This window comes from Pseudonaja textilis, chromosome 2, assembly GCF_049901715.1.
Source record: "Pseudonaja textilis isolate UNSWEBS1 chromosome 2, rPseTex1.2, whole genome shotgun sequence".
Taxonomy (NCBI): domain Eukaryota; kingdom Metazoa; phylum Chordata; class Lepidosauria; order Squamata; family Elapidae; genus Pseudonaja; species Pseudonaja textilis.
This window is the reverse complement of record NC_141991.1, coordinates 137,816,374-137,834,126: the sequence shown is the minus strand read 5'-3', so window position 1 is coordinate 137,834,126 and position 17,753 is coordinate 137,816,374. Positions and strand designations below refer to the sequence as shown.

General features: G+C 44.6%; 1 protein-coding gene across 1 annotated transcript in view; it reads left to right on the top strand.

Annotated features, from left to right (window-relative positions):
- NXPH4 (neurexophilin 4) overlaps positions 1-15,528 on the top strand; it is a 113,010-nt gene extending 97,482 nt beyond the window's left edge. Inside the window, exon 2 of the mRNA XM_087925457.1 lies at positions 9,805-15,528. Coding sequence (XP_087781583.1) covers positions 9,805-10,563 — 759 coding nt within the window. The 3' untranslated portion in view covers positions 10,564-15,528. The remainder of the gene's footprint in view (positions 1-9,804) is intronic.
- The last annotated feature ends 2,225 nt before the right edge of the window (positions 15,529-17,753 follow it).

The window sequence follows — 17,753 nt, the reverse complement described above, 5'->3', positions numbered from 1 at the left end:
GGAATGTGTGGTATTTCTTTCTAGCCAAAGAGTGAAAGCAAGAAGGGCAAATTAAATACCAATTTTGAAACTCCAGTCTTGCTCTTTCTCTGGAAGAGAATTAAATGGTGAAAAAAGCAATGTTCAAAATGAGGGTCTCTTCCTCTGTTGGCAGCTCCAGACTAGGATATTTTAGCTTGGCATTTTAAACGCATTAGGCTGCAGTGTAAGTTAAAATGGGTGTTGGTAGAAGTTACCCTGAACGCCCTTTCTATCTATGCTGCGAGAGATGGATGGGTTGACTCCTTCCTATGATGTCATTTAGCTGAGTCTGTACTAAGATATAAAAGCCAGCCCCCGGGAGAGACCCCAGCATTGGCGAAGATACTTGACAGACTGAAAGGTGTCTCTGAAAGCACAAATGAATACAGAAATATGACTTACCCTCTCCGGACGGATCAAGGGAGGGGCTGGGCTCTCTCGCAGCATAGATAGAAAGGGCGTTCAGAGGGTAACTTCTACCAACGCCCATTCTCCTCCATGCTGCAGCGAGAGTCCAGGATGGGACATACCAAAACTTGCATGTCCACGGGTCGGTCCTCGTCCGGCTCATCACACTGACTATTGAACCACTCATTGACGCACCCGTCTGCTGAAGGCTGCAGTTGCCAAGGCAAAGACATCCAGACAGTAGTATCTGATGAAAGGAGACAGAGATGTCCACGTGGCCGCACAACAGATCTCCTCCAAGGGTGCTTGGGTCACCCAGGCAGCCGAAGTGGCCGCATTTCTGGTAGAGTGCGCTGTCAGACCTTGAGGAACTGGAAGGGCCGCAGCTTTGTAGGCCTGCTCAATGCAAGATCTGACCCACTTGCTAATTAATAGTAAGAGAAGAGGCCTTGTGCCCCAAGTGAGAAGGGAAAAGGAAGCAAAATGGCTTCAGACTTCCTGAAGGAGGAAGGGCACTTAATGTATATTCTAAGAGCCCTACCTACGTCAAGCGAGTGCCACAGCTGCTCTAAGTCATGGTAAGGGAGGGGGCAGAAGCCAGGCAACGTAATGTCCTGGGACCTGTGAAACAGGTGTTAACCCTTGGAATAAATGAGTGGTCCAGACTGAGGACAACTCTATCATCGTGAAAGGAACAAAGGTCCTGTCTGATAGAAAGAGCAGCGAGCTCGGATACCCACCTGGCTGAAGTGATGGAAATGAGGAACACTACCTTCAGAGTCAGGAAACGGAGAGACAATGTTCTAAGGGGTTCAAAAGGGGGCTCTGTAAGGGCATAAAGGACCACATGAAGATCCCAGGAAGGATACCTGTGAACCACCGGAGGGTGCAGGTTGGAAGCCCTTTTCGAAAACCTCCTGACTGAAGGGTGATGGAATAAAGAAGGAAGCAAACCCCATGAAAGAACTGAGGAAAGGGCCTCAACATGCCTGCATAAAGGATTTGGGGGGCCAAACCTTTCTCCAGATCATGCTGAAGGAATCTAGGAATCTCTGCCAACTGGGCTAAAGCGGGAGAGAGAGAGACCCTCCCTAAGACACCATCAGGAAGGGCCTTCCACGTGGCATCATAGATGCGCCTTGTGGGAGGTTTGCGAGATACTAGGATAGTGGTGATGACCCTTTCAGGAAGATCAGCCACCACTAGCTGCTGCCGCTCAAGTGCCACATGGTCAGCTTGAGCCACTGGGGCTCCGGGCGGAGCAGAATCCCCTGATGAAGGGAGATTAGATGGGCTGGGATCCTCGAAGGAGAAGCCACCGACAGGTTGACCAGGTCCGCAAACCAGGGCATCCTTGGCCAATAGGGTGCCAGGAGGAGGAGCTCCGCACGTTCCTCCAACATTACTGCCGGAATGATGGGAGCGGGTGAAAGGCATAGAGGAGACCTTTGGGCCATCTGCATCGAAGGGCATTGGTCCCCTCCGCTCCCTGGCAAGGAAACTTGGTGAAGAATCTTGTGACCTGGGCAATTTGAGGAGTGGAGAAGATCCACCTCCAGCGTTCCGAATCTGAGGGAAAGATCCCTGAATAGAGAAGGAGGAATAGACCATTCTGCCTTGTCGACTAGGCTCCTGCTGAGCCAGTCGGCCTGGGAGTTGTTGATCCCAGAGAAGTGGTCCGCCGAGACCGACAACAGGTGTTGCTCTGTCCATAACCCCAACTGTAGAGCCTCTCTCATGAGGGCTTTGGACCTCATCCCCCCCGCCGGTTGTCATGAGCCATGGTGGCCATGTTGTCTGTAAGGACTAGAACATGAGAGCTGGTCACTGATTGCCTGAAATGTTTGAGAGCCAGAAAAATGGCTCTGAGCTCTAGCCAATTTATGGGAAGGGCCTGCTCTGACCTGGACCAAGGTCCTGAGCTATCTGACCCTGCATATGGGAACCCCAACCCAGGAGGCTGGCATCGGTGGTTATCACTAGCTTGTCTGGGACCCTGAAAAGGAGTCCCTTCCTGATTAACGGGGAACACCACCAATTGAGAGATCTCCGGATTTGTGGTGGGAGTGGGAGCGGGACCTTGATGGTTCCTGCTTGTTGGTAGGGAAGCAGGAACCAGAGTGGACAGGAATGGAAAAATCCGTAGCTCTGGAGATATGACAGGGTAATTTGCAGATCCCGATGGACCTGCATGGATGAAGGAGGACAGAATCAAAATGTTGTCCAAGTAGCATTGGATCCTCACTGGAACAAAAAGCAGAGATGCCATCAATGCTGCCAGAACCTTCGTGAAGACCCTTGAAGCCGAGGAGAAGCCGAAGGGAAGTGCTCGATACTGGTAATGGGTATTCTGATAACAGAAACGGAAAAACTGGCGATGATGAGGCCAAATGGGGATGTGGAGGTAAGCCTCCATGAGATCAGTGGAAGAGAAGAGATCGCTGTCCCGAACGCTCTCTAAAATAGAATGCAGAGTCTGCATTTTAAATCACCTGTATTTTACAAATTGGTTGAGAAATTTTAGATCCAGGATGGTTCGCTATCCCCCCCCCCGCCCGCCCCGAGGCTTTGAGAACAATGAAAGACGAGAATAAAGCCCACATCCCCATTGAGAGGGGGGAACAGGTTTGAATAGCTTGGATTTCAAGGAGTTGAATGGCTTGATTCATGAGGTCTTGCCTTGAAATGTCCCGAGAGGCAGGACCGATTAAAAAAAAAAGGGGGTGCATTAGGAGGTCCAATTGTAATCCTGACCTAATAGTGCTGAGCATGCAGGCATCCACCGTTGACTCCTCCCATTTGGAGGCAAAGAAGGCTAGGCGACCTCCGATGGGTAGGAAGAACGAGGGATTACTTAGAGTGACGGCAGGAATGACCCCCACCCTCCTGAAAGGGCTGTTTACCAGTATACGGAGCTGGGCGATAGTCGGCTCTCTTCCCAGAGGAAGAGAGAATTTTACGTTTATCTCTGGTTTGAGATAAGGTTCCAGAGCATCACCAAAAAGCTTATCACCCGCGAATGGAACTGAAACCAGCTTCCATTTACGGCGTGACTCCGCCTGCCGGTGAATTCCGCCGCTGCAATAATCTTATTAAGGCCTTGGTGAGACCGAAGGTCAGATGTAGGCAATCTAATCTGGAGTTTGGTGCAGCCACTGTATGGATGCCCATGTGAGAGTGCCAGAAAATGGGAACGAGGCAAGAACCGGAATGTCAACAGAAGGCACTGCCAGGGAATTGTCCAGGGCTGCGCTGACGTTGTAGAAACACTTATCCAGAGAAGATGGGCAAGGACCTGCCGAAGGGGAAGCGTGCTGTTCCTTGACCATGTCAAGGAACAAAGTGGGAGAAGGCAAAACCCCTGCATGCACTACAGGCTTGGAGAAGAATGAGTCTCCCTCACTAGATGGAATTCCTTGTGGCTTGGGAGCCACTTCCTCTGGTGACAGCTTGACAGTGACCAAGGCCATGCTGAGTAATGGCCTGAAGAGAGAAGGATTGAAGACCAGTGCAGAGGATGCTTTGAGCGAGAGTCCTCTTCCTCTGAAAGATTTTGGTCAAAGGTCTCACCCTCTTCACGTTCTGAATGAGAGGAGTAACTGTGTTCAGATGGTGAAGGCCTTCCCTCCTCATCAACCTCCTCCCATTCTGGTAGAGAAGAATGGACCCTGAGGTCCTGGGGCCTGTGTAAATCAGGGTGATGAGGCAACGTATAGATTGAGAAGGGAGAAGGGCCTGAGCCCTTTCCGGAGGTCGAAGGATTTGCTTGAAGCCTTCAGCCAATCCCTGCCTAATGGCCAAAGAGACAACATCTTGGATATCCCCTGGTCTATGCTCAAAGGTAGGGGCAGAAGGCCGAAGGCCCACTGCTGAGTGAGTGAAGGTGGCTTCAGGCCTAGATTGAGAAGAGGTTCGAGGCCTGGAGGGAGGGGAAGGAGTATAGGGCCCAGAAGCCTGTTGGAAATAAGGCCCAGATCTGCTTAGATCCTGAAGATCATTGTACTGCAAAAGCCTCAGGAGACAGGCTCATAGATAACTTCTCCTCCCCTGGGAGGGCTTGGCTAGGGCCCACGGGTATCACCTGAAACATGCTGTAGTTGCACTCCCTTCTGTTGAATAGTTCTGTTGAACTGCCTCTCTAGGGCTGCATGTCTGCGCTTTTCTGCCCTCAACTCAGCCTGAGTTACCTTCTTAGGGGCTAGAACCTTAGCTCTGGTTTTAGCAGCCACCTCCCTCTGGACTGATTGGGTGCGTTGCCTACAACTTTTTCTCTTATTGGCTTAAGACACTGTTCCACTGGGGGGAGGGGGGAACTCTGCCTGACCCTTATCTTGCTCCATTTGAAGAATAAAGGCTCTTACGATGGAAAGAAACTGTTCGTAAATTTTTTGTATTAAGCCCCTTAGGGTATAAATTGGCCCCCGGGCTTACAAAATGGCCGCTCACCTCGTGGTGGAAGGCTTCAATCCAAGATGGCCGCTGACTATGGGAAACAGGCTCCAAGATCAAAGAATTTCTCCTTAGGCTATAAAGAACCCCAAGTGAAGTCAGCAAAGGAAAGGGCAGCCTCTGGCCACACGATCAGCTGGCTGACACTGGCATCGGTTTGCCAATCGCTTTTTACGACCGCTCAAACCACAGGCACGGGGGAGGTCTACAGACGCTGCCCAGCTTGCCTGAACAGCACTCTGGCAATGCTGCTCCCAACGCTGCAGGAGAGAGAGAGAGCCCTGCTCTCCTGGAAGAGCAGCTGCCCAGATCCTGGGAGCTGCTGAAGCGAGGAAAAACGGTACTGAAGATCGCTGGTGAGTGCTATCGACAGAACCTCATCTGGCTGAAGCTGTTATCGGTTTGCCGATCGCTTTTTACGACCGCTCAAACCGCAGGCATGGGGGAGGTCTACAGATGCTGCCCAACTTGCCTGAACAGCGCTCTGGCAACACTGCTCCCAACCTTGCTTGAAACGTGGAAAAACGAAGATTGCTGGTGAGTGTTATCTAACAGAAGCTTTCAGAGACACAGCTACTGACTGAAAGAAGCTGAGTCAAAAGCTGGGGTCTCTTCAGGGGCCTGGCTTTTATATCTTAGTATAGACTCAGCTAAATGACATCATAGGAAGGAGTCAACCCATCCTGGGCTCTCGATGCAGCATGGAGGAGAATAAAATCTCCCCTAGGTCATGGGTTAATTCAGAGCCCTTTCACCCAAGGTTGGATTGCCCCAGTTAAAATGGGAGCAACATCCACTGTATCTCTTCCAAACGGTTTGCTAATTACAAGGAAACAGTACCAAATCATTCTGGAATATTATGCCTTTTGTCCCATGCCTGAATGATTCATTCATTGCTTTTCTCTTCTGTTTGGCAGAGCAATGGGACTTTAATTTTATCTTGCATCAAGTGGGAGAAAATGTGGTGATGGTTGAATAAACTTCCTTGGATGGAAGCGGCAGAAATACTGTCCTGTCTTTCTCCTTCAACTCCAGAATTTGGGGAGTAACAATACACGCACACACATACACACAAGGGCAAAGACTGGGCTTTTAGCTCGGCTGAATCCAGTTGCTTGATTTGCAGAGAATATAAGATGTGTTTGTTACTGTGTGCGTCATTACAGTTAGTGTAGAAGTGGGGTATAAGCAGTAGATCCAGGACTCAAGGCCATAGATGTTCCCGTATTAAGAATATTGGACTCTTTTTTTCTCATTTCTGTCAGGGGAAGAAAATGGAAGGAAGACATTAAGTACTTTGTCAAGTTGTTGCTCCCTCTGGAAGTGAACTCAACCTCATTAGTGTCTCCTTCATTAATATGCGCACTTGAATGCCTACAAATTTTGTGGATCTCCAAATTTTTATGAGACTCTCCAATGAAGATGCTTGATAGCCAAGTACGGTCCAGGGGGAGATGCACGCCATTTAAATGATACTTTTCACACAACTTATTTTTTAAAGTTTTTTAAAAAAAAGCTGCAGGGAGTGGACTTTATGTTCAAATGCTCAGAAAATTAATACTGACTGAAACTGACCGGATCTAGACATACCTAAATAAAACATGCTGTGAATGTCTCCTGTATGAACACCTCCATCATTTGCTTTTAAGGAATCATTTTTAAAAGTAGTCGGGGGAAGGAAGTTATTCTTCTAAAAACTTTATATGCCAAGCAGATATATACCATAGAATTGGTGGCTATTGATATTTGTAGTATGTGGATAGGTGAGTCGCTCTGATCTTTAGGATGAACCACAGTTTGATGGTAAACAAAATGGTGGATTTAGACGGTCACTCATTTTATCTCCCAGTTCAGAAGTGGCCAGTATTGCCATTATGGGCTGATTTAACCAGGTTTTACACCGGAGCCCTCCTTCCGTTTTCCTCATTGCTTGGGCCTTAAGCCGGCAAACTTCCCTGCCGATTCAGTCATCGCTTTTCACTGCCCTTGTCTCTCTTAATGAGTGTCCCAGCATGGGCTCCCTCTACTTGTGAACAGCGCTGCCTCTTGTTACTCCTCCACCTGCTTAGTCAGGACAGCTACACCGCCTTGTTCATACTGAGGGGTGTAGGACTGAGATGGCTCCTCCTTGAGGCTTCCTTCCTCAGGGTGGACTTGGTGGCCCAACAAACAAGGATTTATTGTTGTTCCATCACATCAAGGAAAGCAGGGTGTGTGTGCATTGGTCATGGTTTTTCCTCGGGAGCTGCCCCTCGCCGTTCTGTCCGTTCTGTCTTTGTCCTCATCCTTATCAGGGAAAGACAGGTGACCGCATGTATGCTTTTCCTCCCCTGGGTGAAGCACAGGTAGTCCTCGACTTACAACAGTTCACTTAGTGACCGTTTGAAGTTGCAACAGCATTGTAAAAAGTGACATGACCATTTTTCTGTAGTAGTGCATTGGTTAGAATGCAGTATTGCAGGCTACATCTGCTAACTGCTGGCTGCCTGTAATTTGGCAGTTTGATTCTCACCGGCTCAGGATTGACTCAGCCTTCCCTTCTTCCGAGGTGGATAAAATGAGAACCCAGATTGTTGGGAGCAATAGGCTGACTCTGTAAAACCGCTTAGAGAGGGCTATAAAGCACTGTGAAGCGGTATATAAGTCTTAGCGCTAGTGCTATTTTTTGTAGCATCCCCGTGATCATGTGACCCAAATTCAGATGTTTGGCACCTGGTTTATACTTATGACTGTTGCTGTGTCCCAAGGTCATATGATCTCCTTTCGCGACCCTCTGACAAGCCAAGTCAATGGGGAAGCCAGGTTCCCTGAACAACTGGGTTGCTAACTTATCAACCGCGGTGGTTCATTTAAGAACAGTGGCAAGAAAGGTCGTAAAGTGGGGCCAAACTCACTTAAGAAATGCCTCACCTAACAACAGAAATATTGGGCTCAATTATGGTCGTCAATCAAGAACAACCTTGACTCCCTCCCAGCCATTAAGCATTGAGGACAATGACATAGACATAGAATGACAAGTGTTAGCTGTCCCACCCTCTATAACTTTGCCAGATCAAGAGTGGATTCTCTACCAAGGCTGAGCTGAACTGAGCAATTGAGTACATAGTCTGAGTCTTCGCTCTAGGCAAGTTCTGGGAAATAGACATCTTATGTCCCAAACTTGAATCACTTTCTGTTTCTCTTAAAAGTTTTTATCATGGGTACTTGAGATATATAGTTAGTCCTAGGAAGACTTTATCTCTCTACCATCATTCAGGACCTGTGGTATCTCCCTCCCTGCTGCTTTTAGCCTTCCTTCGAGGTTCCCGTAAAGCAAAGCAGTGTTTACCTACTCTTACCTGTGAGTCTGTGGTTGCAGCCTGTGTTTGAAAGTCTAGATCCCCACAACCAATTCATGGGTCATCCCAGCAGACTTTCCACTTAGAAGGATTCGCTTCTCCATGTGTGGCCAGCAAAAGCTGTTGTTGTGGTGGTGGCGGCATGCCTGCAAATCAAATAATTCTGCTGTTGGGCAAAGGAATACCATTCATCCATCATGGGATGTCAGCCAGCTGTTATGTTGGCAAAAAAAAAAAAAAATGGGGGAGGTGGGGAGAAGGAGATGACAGATTCTATGAAACAAACTGAGCTGGAATGCAAATGAAAAGGGCAGGGGGAGTTGGAAAAAGAGGTGAAGATGCCCCCGGAAAATGCAAAAAGCCAGTGTACTATAAGGATTGATTGCAGCAGATCTAAGCTGCTAGGCTGAGCCAGCCTGCTGGTTCGTTTAGCTTGGACGACAGAATTGGGTGCTTCTGAGAAATGATTAGGAGAAACAGAAGCTGTTTACTGTTAGTGCCTTGTTTCCAATGTCCTACATGTTGGTGTCCATCTCTAGCCTGATGGCCACTCATATAGGATGATATTCTGTTATTATTTTGAATTTAACTTAATTTATTTTTGAATTTATGGAGCCATGGTTGGCACAGTGGTTAGAATGCAGTATTGCAGGCTAATTCTGCTGGTTTTCAGCCGTTTGATTCTCACCTGCTCAAGGTTTGACTCCGCCTTCCATCCTTCCAAAGTTGGTAAAATGAAGACCCAGATTGTTGGGGCCAATAGGCTGACTCTGTAAACCGCTTAGAAAGGATTGGAAAGCACTGAAGTAGTACATAAGTCTAAGTGGTATTGCTATTGCTATTAACTGCTATACTGAGGTGGATATGAGTGCCATGAAAATTACTCAGCATATTGGCATTTTATCTAATGGAGGTCAAATTAAAACATGGCTTTTCATGGACCTTATGCATTACTAAGGTTTTGCCAGCACTTCTGCGATGGTCCAAAAGCATGCAATGTGGATAAATATATGCACACCTTTGTTGTTGTGAAGTTTGATCCAGTTTTTAATATGCGGTTGTGGGGGGTGTTCGTGGAGTTTTAGAATCTCTTACCAAGCTTCAGAGTCAATATTTTCTGATAGCGTATTCTTTTTTTCTAATCCATACCCTTCCAGATCTATTGAACTGGTTGAAAAGTGTCAAAGTTGGATCGCAATATACCTGAGGAACATTAGTTTGGAAAGACTAGCCTGGAGTGAGTCAGAGCATTGCAACCACCCATTTAGATACTAATATAATATGGTACATACTTTAAATCAGATTTCCCCAATTTGATCCTTCATTTCCCCAGTTTGATACTCCTTCAAGTATATTAGATTGAAGTTCCTATAGCCCTCCTTCTACATACTTGTCAGCCACAAGTTTATGGGTGATGGGAGGTTTTATTCTATGCATTTGGAAAGTGCCATGATGGAAGGCAGCTCTTCCATAGATTTCTGTATGACTTGCACTCAGCACGATTCAGGCAGGCTGTATCATATGGATAACTGATGAATCCCACTGTATGCATGATCTAATATAACCTCCTTTGTTTACTCTTTGATAGGTTGTATGCACCGAGGGTCATGTAACCAAGACTGTGAACTATCTTGAGATGAGTCCTTCAAGTGTCTTGAAGACTGGACCATATGGTAGCTCTTTCAAACCCCACTCACTCAGCCCTGGCCGGATATTTTCCAATGAGCCATCCAAAGCCAAGCTGGACCCTTTTGGTGGTGCATTGAGTCCGTGGGACTGGACCAAGAATCAGACAGCTATGGAGCACTTCAATCAGCGAGCCAAAAGGAAGCCCTCAATGAAGGCCGGTCGTACCAAGAAGATCTTTGGATGGGGGGACTTTTATTTCAACATCAAGACCTTGAAGTTTAGCCTCCTTGTGACGGGCAAGATTGTGGATCACATTAATGGTACCTTCAGTGTCTATTTCCGACACAACTCCTCCAGCCTGGGCAACGTCTCGGTGAGCATTGTGCCACCCACCAAAGTTGTAGAATTCGATGTCTTGGTTCCTCCTATCCCCACCCAACATCTCCAGTCCACCTTAGCTGAGCCGAAGGAATCCAAGACCTTCAATTGTCATGTGGAGTATGAGAAGACCAACCGGGCACGCAAGAATAAGCCCTGCTTGTATGATCCATCCAAGATCTGTTTCACTGAGCATACACAGAGTCACGCAGCCTGGCTCTGTGCTAAACCGTTTAAGGTCATCTGCATTTTCATCTCATTCTTCAGCATTGATTACAAGCTGGTTCAGAAAGTCTGTCCGGACTATAACTTCCAGAATGAGAATCCCTACTTTGGCTGATGGGTGGACTGGGCCTTTGAGGGATGGGGATGTGGGGGATGAAATAAGTTGTGGTTTTTATCCAGCAGAGAGTCAGAACTTTGGAATGACCGGGGAAGAAAAAAAAATACAAACTCCCTACCGTGCTCGATAGGACAAAAATAGCTGGTTTGGTTTAGGAACTGGATGTTGTTCCATCAGACATTCCACTTTCCGTAGCCAGTGAATTTCCCAGGACATTAGGAAGATGAAGAGCAAACAGAGGGACAATATTTGTTTTCACAACTCATTCATCCCCCCCTCCTGATGCCATTTGTGAGCATCTCATGGGGATTCCCTGCAAGATGAAGAAATCGCTTGCTGTGGCTGTATCTCTTTTGTGCATACACAACCCCTGCTGCTTTGGTAGGGTTCTTACACGGTTCACATCCCTCAGGATCACGCCTCCCAGATGGAATGTGAAGGTAGCAGTGATGGATATCTCTCTTCCTCAGCCTAAGTCATACATCATGCAGCTGAGTTCTCCTTGGAATTCCCTTAGGCCTAACTGAGGGTGGAGGAATAGGATGTTAACCCAGTGTGCTAATTCAGGTCTCATTCGACCACATAGAAGAGCAAACGTCAGCAGGGTTGAGGGACACTTGTCTAGAGTGGGAAATCCAGCTGCATTAGCTTTCCTGTTCCAATAAGAAGAGATGAAATGTGGAGGTAGCATCGTATGAAATCTGGGAATCTGTGTCAAGTGGAATTTAAAGAGGGTACTTGAGATGTGAGTGAGATCACAGCATATGGCATATGCCTGAGCAAAGCAGGAAAAATTGGAAGTATGTAGGATAGTATGTTAATGCAGTCAGGACAGTATCGTGTGTGTGTGTGTGTGTGTGTGTGTGTGAGAGAGAGAGAGAGAGAGAGTGGGGGGAGAGAGAGAGAGAGAGGGAGAGAGAGAAGAACAACCATGACATCCAAGCCATGTGTAAGACAGTGATTGAAACGAATGAAAAATAAGTATATGTGTGCGAAACTTAGAGCATGTATGTATAGAAATTTGTGTCCCATTAGACACCTCCCATTGAATTAGATCTGCAAATTTGCAATGGCTGAGTCAGCAGATCACTTAATTAGATCCTTCATCACAGATTAAAAGTTGATTGCCAGGCCCAAGATTGAAAGGCATCCCATGATGTAACCGGGATAAGCGTAGCAAGTTTTTTCTTCCACTGGATTGATTGTCTCTCTCCAATTTCCCTCCTAAATGAACTTGATTTAGGATTTAACAGAATAACAAAGAGTTGGAAGGGACCTTGGGGGTCTTCTAGTCCAACCCCCTGCTCAGACAGGAAACTCTATAACATTTCAATCAACTTCTGGAGGCAAATTGTTCCACTGTGAAACAATTGGGTTTTCCTTATGGCAGGCAGAGTCCAGTGCAGGTGAGATTGAGAGTGCTTATCTTTAAGTAACAGCTGTCTTTTAAATGTAGATTCTCCACCGCATATGAGATTGGAGCTTACTCAGACCCAAAGCATTTTGGCCTTGGTGTGCTGCTATTTAGTTAGAGATGCTCTGTATTAGGAAGTCAATAAAGAGGCTTTTCAGAGCAACATAGTTATATTTGCTTATTAAATTGCAACCATCTTCTTGTTTAATAGAAATCCAGGACATCCCTTCAGCAATTTTCAATAGGCGCAAATAATATTTTTTACAATTGGAGCAAGCTTTCAGTCAGCAATTCAGTAATTCCCAAGACGGAGGTTGTATACTGACTATATCATTAGTACCAATGTTCCTGATAACACTTTTCACTTAGTCTTAAGGAATGGAAAGGCTATTTTCTTAGAAAACATTCAACAGGATTGGGTGGTTGTGTTATATAAAGCAGGTCATTGGGTTAAGCCAGAATATGATTTATTTTGTTTGGACATATCATATTCTGTAAATTTACAGACTAAGCTTCGTTAATTTAGGTTTAATTTAGATCTAGTTTATAATGCAAGCCCTTACCAGAAAATGATTGCTCTCCACAACTCTGACAAAAAAGACCAAAAGAAGCAAAAAAATAAAATAAAACCATTATTCCCCTTCTATTTCTTCCCTTGTTCAACACACGACTGAAAGGAGTTTTATTTTTCTTGGAAGAGTTATTCTAAAAGCAATTTATTATATTTCTGCTCTGTTACTTTGCGGCATAGAATGGTATGGAGGCTTTAAAAGAATATATGGGAGACTTTTTTGGATTATCTGGTATTCAGACAGCAGGATGACTAGATTATATTCTGACTACTTCTAGTTCTTTGATGTTGAATTTTCTTTAGATTTCTTATTGCTTATCAGCTGCTTTTCTTTCCAAAGATTACAAAAACCAGTTCTGGAGTTGTGTAAAGGTCAGATTTGCAAATCAACAGAGAAAGGATATGTTTGTGTTTTGACATTATCTTCTGTTGTACTAAAAAAACATACCACTATTTTTAAAGAACAAATATGGAATATCACACGTTTTCTGAACAGGAATAGGTGAGAAATCACATGTTTGATCTCTCACCTGCTCTGCTCCTATATCAAACATTTCTTGCCTTTATAAATCTAGCTCATCAAAGAGAAAAGACATACTTAGCCTTTTCCTGACATCTAATCTGAATGCAGAATTTGGATTGGTTCATTTGGTTTTGTTGAAGTAGAATAATATCCAAACATTTAATTATTTCCCCAAATTCCAAAATAAGTGCAGTTCTAGGACTGCATGATATTCCTAAATGTGTAGTTCATCTACAGGAGTTAAAACACTAGAAATTATTTGCTGTTCAAATGTCCAGATCAAACCTAGGAACCTGACCTGGTTTCTTGGAGGTTGACTTGAGTTTTAACTTGCACCTTTAGCAAAGACAATTTTGGCCTAGAAAAAATTATTTTGCCTTCACCTAAACATACATATTTATTTCCACAAGCGAAGCATTTGTGATGCAACACTGTTTAGTCAAGTTCTATCATGTCAGGTTCAGAAATGAGGAATTATAAACTCATATTAATGACAGGTGTCGAATCTGCAGACGCTGTGACTTCCCGTTTAGGACTGATATCTCGGAAAGCTTTGTGCATGTTTACAAATAAAGAAAAGATGCAAAGAAAATGCATACGTTAGAAATCATGGAATCAAATGTTTAACCCAAATGTTTATCCCAATGGTGAATCATCAACGGTACATTAGTTTTAGTGCATAAATTATACTGCTAACTACATCAAAGTTAAAACAAAATTGCAAACAGCCAAAACTCTGAGAAAGATTGTATCTCAGCTATTATATTTGGTATGTCATACACACTGCTATGAAAGGCAACTCCCCTTATCTGAGAGAATCGTGCAGATGGTTGTGTCCATATTGACTGCAATAGCTTTTGACATTAAACAAGCAGAATTAGGCAATTTTATGAATGAATCTGTCTAATTCCACCTAAGATTTCCCAGCCATTTTATATAAAGGACACAATTTCCTTTTACTGTATCTGAATTCCAAATGCAGACATAGTTCATTCACGGAATATATTCCAAGAATGCACATGTATCTTTTAGATTTCAGACTTTATGGGAGAGCAATCACAAATCATTCAAAATAGTCCTGTTATTTTTATTTTTCAAAGTTGTATGCCACCCAATTCGTCAAGGGTGACTCTAGGCGGGTTACAGACTGAATAAAATGTACTATAAAACAGTAAAACAATAAATCATATTTCTGATCTATCTCATGCACAGAGGTGGATTTGTGGCTGTGCAGATGCAGATAGATAATTCCACAAAACATCCATAACAAAGTACATTTTTTGGTACATCAGGTATCTTCATAACTCACATTTGTGACAAAGCTCTTCTATGATGACCAATCCTTGGTATATCAGCATTGCAGGTAAAAGATGGTTCTTTTCCTAACCCATCACATAGCGGTAAGCTGCTTATTAGTACATGAGTCCAGGCAAGAATGGAGGAAACCTCCTTCAACCCCTCAAGGGTCAATTTAGTGACCAATCAGGATTACAGATGTAGCCACGTGACATGAACTACATTTCCCAGGATACCTTTAATTACATTTACCATGATGCATTCCCTTAAGGGGACAGCTCACAATTCCTAAGTAACTATCCAACTCCCATAGACGGGCTGGGACAGCACAATCATAAATTTAAAATTAAGTTAAAAGAGTCCTGTTAGGTTAGAATGCTGTATTACAGACAAATTCTGCCTGACTGCCAGCAGTTCGATTCTGACCAGCTCAAGGTTGACTCAGCCTTCCATCCTTCCAAGGTGGTTAAAATGAGGACCCAGATTGTTGAAGGCAATATGCTGACTTTGAAAACCTCTCGGAGAAGATTGAAGCACTGTGAAGTGGTGTATAAGTCCAAGTGCTATAGTTATTGCTATTGGGCAATCCATGATATTGGGTACTAAAAAAAACTGAATGAGGGCTCTCCATTACAGATTGGAGTTAAGCAGCCACCTGGTTACACTGAAACATGTCATATCATATAATATAATCCCACCAGGGGGAGCAGACAAGATTGGAATTGGTTCTAAAGGGTCCTGCTAAGGCTCCTAAGTCCAGAAAGATGCTCAGTTATGCTGAATGCTGATGGTAGACCAATAATATAGCTGTGATCCCTTTAAAGAAATACAAGAATTGGATCTAGGATTGCATGGATACCACATACACAATTCTCCTGGTGAGCTATGGCACAAACAGTGGCTCCTAATGCTGCTTTCACCTTGAAACAACCATAGGCCCTTGGTTGGCAAGGTAGCCAAACTTGGAAACAAGCCAGCACTTGCTAATACAGTCTGCATCACTGACCTACCAATAAAATCAAATTTACTTGCAAACACTTTCAGGAAGGAAATGAAAGGCTGAGGAAAGAGCTAAATTGACAGTGGGTAAATCAGAACTGTAAAGCGGTGCAATATTGTCTGCACCGGGACGCGTACAGAAACAAACCTTTTCTTGGTTGGCCTTATTTCTGCATCTGGTCTCTTCCTGTTTGCTGCAGCTGATGGCATAAGAAGCATCATTACATAAGCTTTTGCTCTTGAGCTCCCATTATATTGCCTTTAACATCCATTTCATGCCTCAGATCATACCGAGTATTGTATGGTGCGCTGTGAGTCTAAATCCTCTTAAGTGATTATTCCAATTGCATCTGTGTAGTTGCTACAACACTCCATTTGTGAGACTGTTGTGAGTGTGTACTGATGGGTATCCACAGGGGCAAGGATCCGTGTACATGTCTACTTGTGTGTGAGCGAGCTTAGTTAAATGGAACTGCTGGATGAGGTGCACCAGAGAATGTTAAGGATGTCTCAAACAAACAAACAAAAAAAACTTTGTGACAGATTTGGCACCCCTCTTAGAGAAGTTGCAAGAGGCTTGTTGGGTGGAGAATATGGGTCCTTTTGCTGGGAGGACAAATCAAGAATTGGGTATGGAAACAAGCCACAATCTCTTCTGCCTGGGATTAGCAGGAATTCTGTGCCTACAAATGAGGTCAAATTAGGGGAAGCAAGAGTGAACTGTCATTGACTCTCTTATGGATTCTCTTCGCATTCCATCTTCTGGGACTGTCGGTCATTTTCCACTGTCATTCTATCTGCAAGAGTGTCTGCAGTCCACAAAAGAGCTGGAAGCTACTGAACTGGGAAAGCTAGCAAGGGGCTGAGTTTGGGCTTTACCAAGGACGGTCAGACCCTCTGCACGGTATCTCCCATTCCCTTGCCTTGATTGTGCCCTTTGCTTGGATGGGGGACTTCCTCATATTTTTATATATTTAAGTTAAATAAAAAGAGTATAAACGGAAGCCACGTGTACTGTTTTTATGGGTGTACAACAGAAGCAAGCATACAGCTAAGCTGGAAATGGAAAGCTACCTCATATCAGTTTAGAGCAGGGGTATCAAACTCGATCTGGCCCGCTTAGATTTGGCCTGCAGGGGCCATCCTGGAAACAGCAAAGGACCGGCCCGCGGTGCCTCTGCTAGCAAAAATGGAGCTTGGGAAGGCCACACGCAGAACTCCCGAGCTGTGTTTTCGGCTGTGACTGCCTCCTGCAGCCTTGTGCCAGGAAAAACAGAGCTTGGGAGGGCCACGTTTCCACTGTTTTCACTTGCAGAGTGCTCTGGCCACCACAGGCGTCCCCAACATGAGTGACATTGAGCTGGCCGCGTCCACCCTGCCACGCTCACCAGCCCCCAAGGTCAAACACAACCCTGATGCGGCCCTCAATGAAATCAAGTTCGACACCCCCTGGTTTAGAGGAGTCGTCTCAAGCTTAAGATGACCTTCCCTGCCTGGGGTAGAACCACAGGACCTCCTGTGGACCAAGCATTTGCTTTGGCCCTGAGGTCTTCACCCTTTAATAAAGCTCACATTTCAGATAGTAACATACCGTACTGTACTGCCTCAGGCAGGAGTGAGCTGACTTTACTCTCGTGTGCTTTTTACTAGGACTTTTGTGATTTGAAACCTCGAAACACTTTAAAATAACACTTTATGTGTGCATAAAGCAAGAAGGGAAATTCAAGATCTTTTAGTAGTCCAGAGGTATGCAGTTAACGGATCACAAGTGTTTATATAGGGTAGTCCTTGACTTACAACAGTTCACTGAGGGATCATTCAAAGTTACAGCGGCACCTTTGAATCATCCCCTTTGATCATGTGATCCAAATTCAGACGCTTGGGCAACTGGTTCAGCCTTAGGACTGTCGCTTTGTCGATCTTTTGGACCTTCTGATAAGCAAAGTCAATGCAGGGAAGTCAGACTTACCTAATAACTGGGTTACCAACTTATCAACTGCAGTGATTCCCTTAACAATGGTGGCAAGAAAGGTTGTACAATGAGGAAAAACTCACCTAGCAAATGTCTCGCTTAACAAATTTGGGGCTCAATTGTGGGCGTAAGTCGAGGACTACCTGTTATGAATGGTTTTGCAGCCTTAAAACTAGTCCTTTTACTTGAAATCTTTACTCCCTTTTTATTATTATTGTGAAATATAATAAATGTTAAAATCTTTACAACATTACAGTAAAAGCATTCAGATCAAATTAGCTATGGAAAAAAATGCATTATTATTTTTTTAAAAAGCTTACAAATTAATTAACTATCAGGCTGATTAACTGGATTACAAAGTGACTTATGCTTTGAACAAGAAGAACAAGAGACTGGTTCCCAAACCTTTATA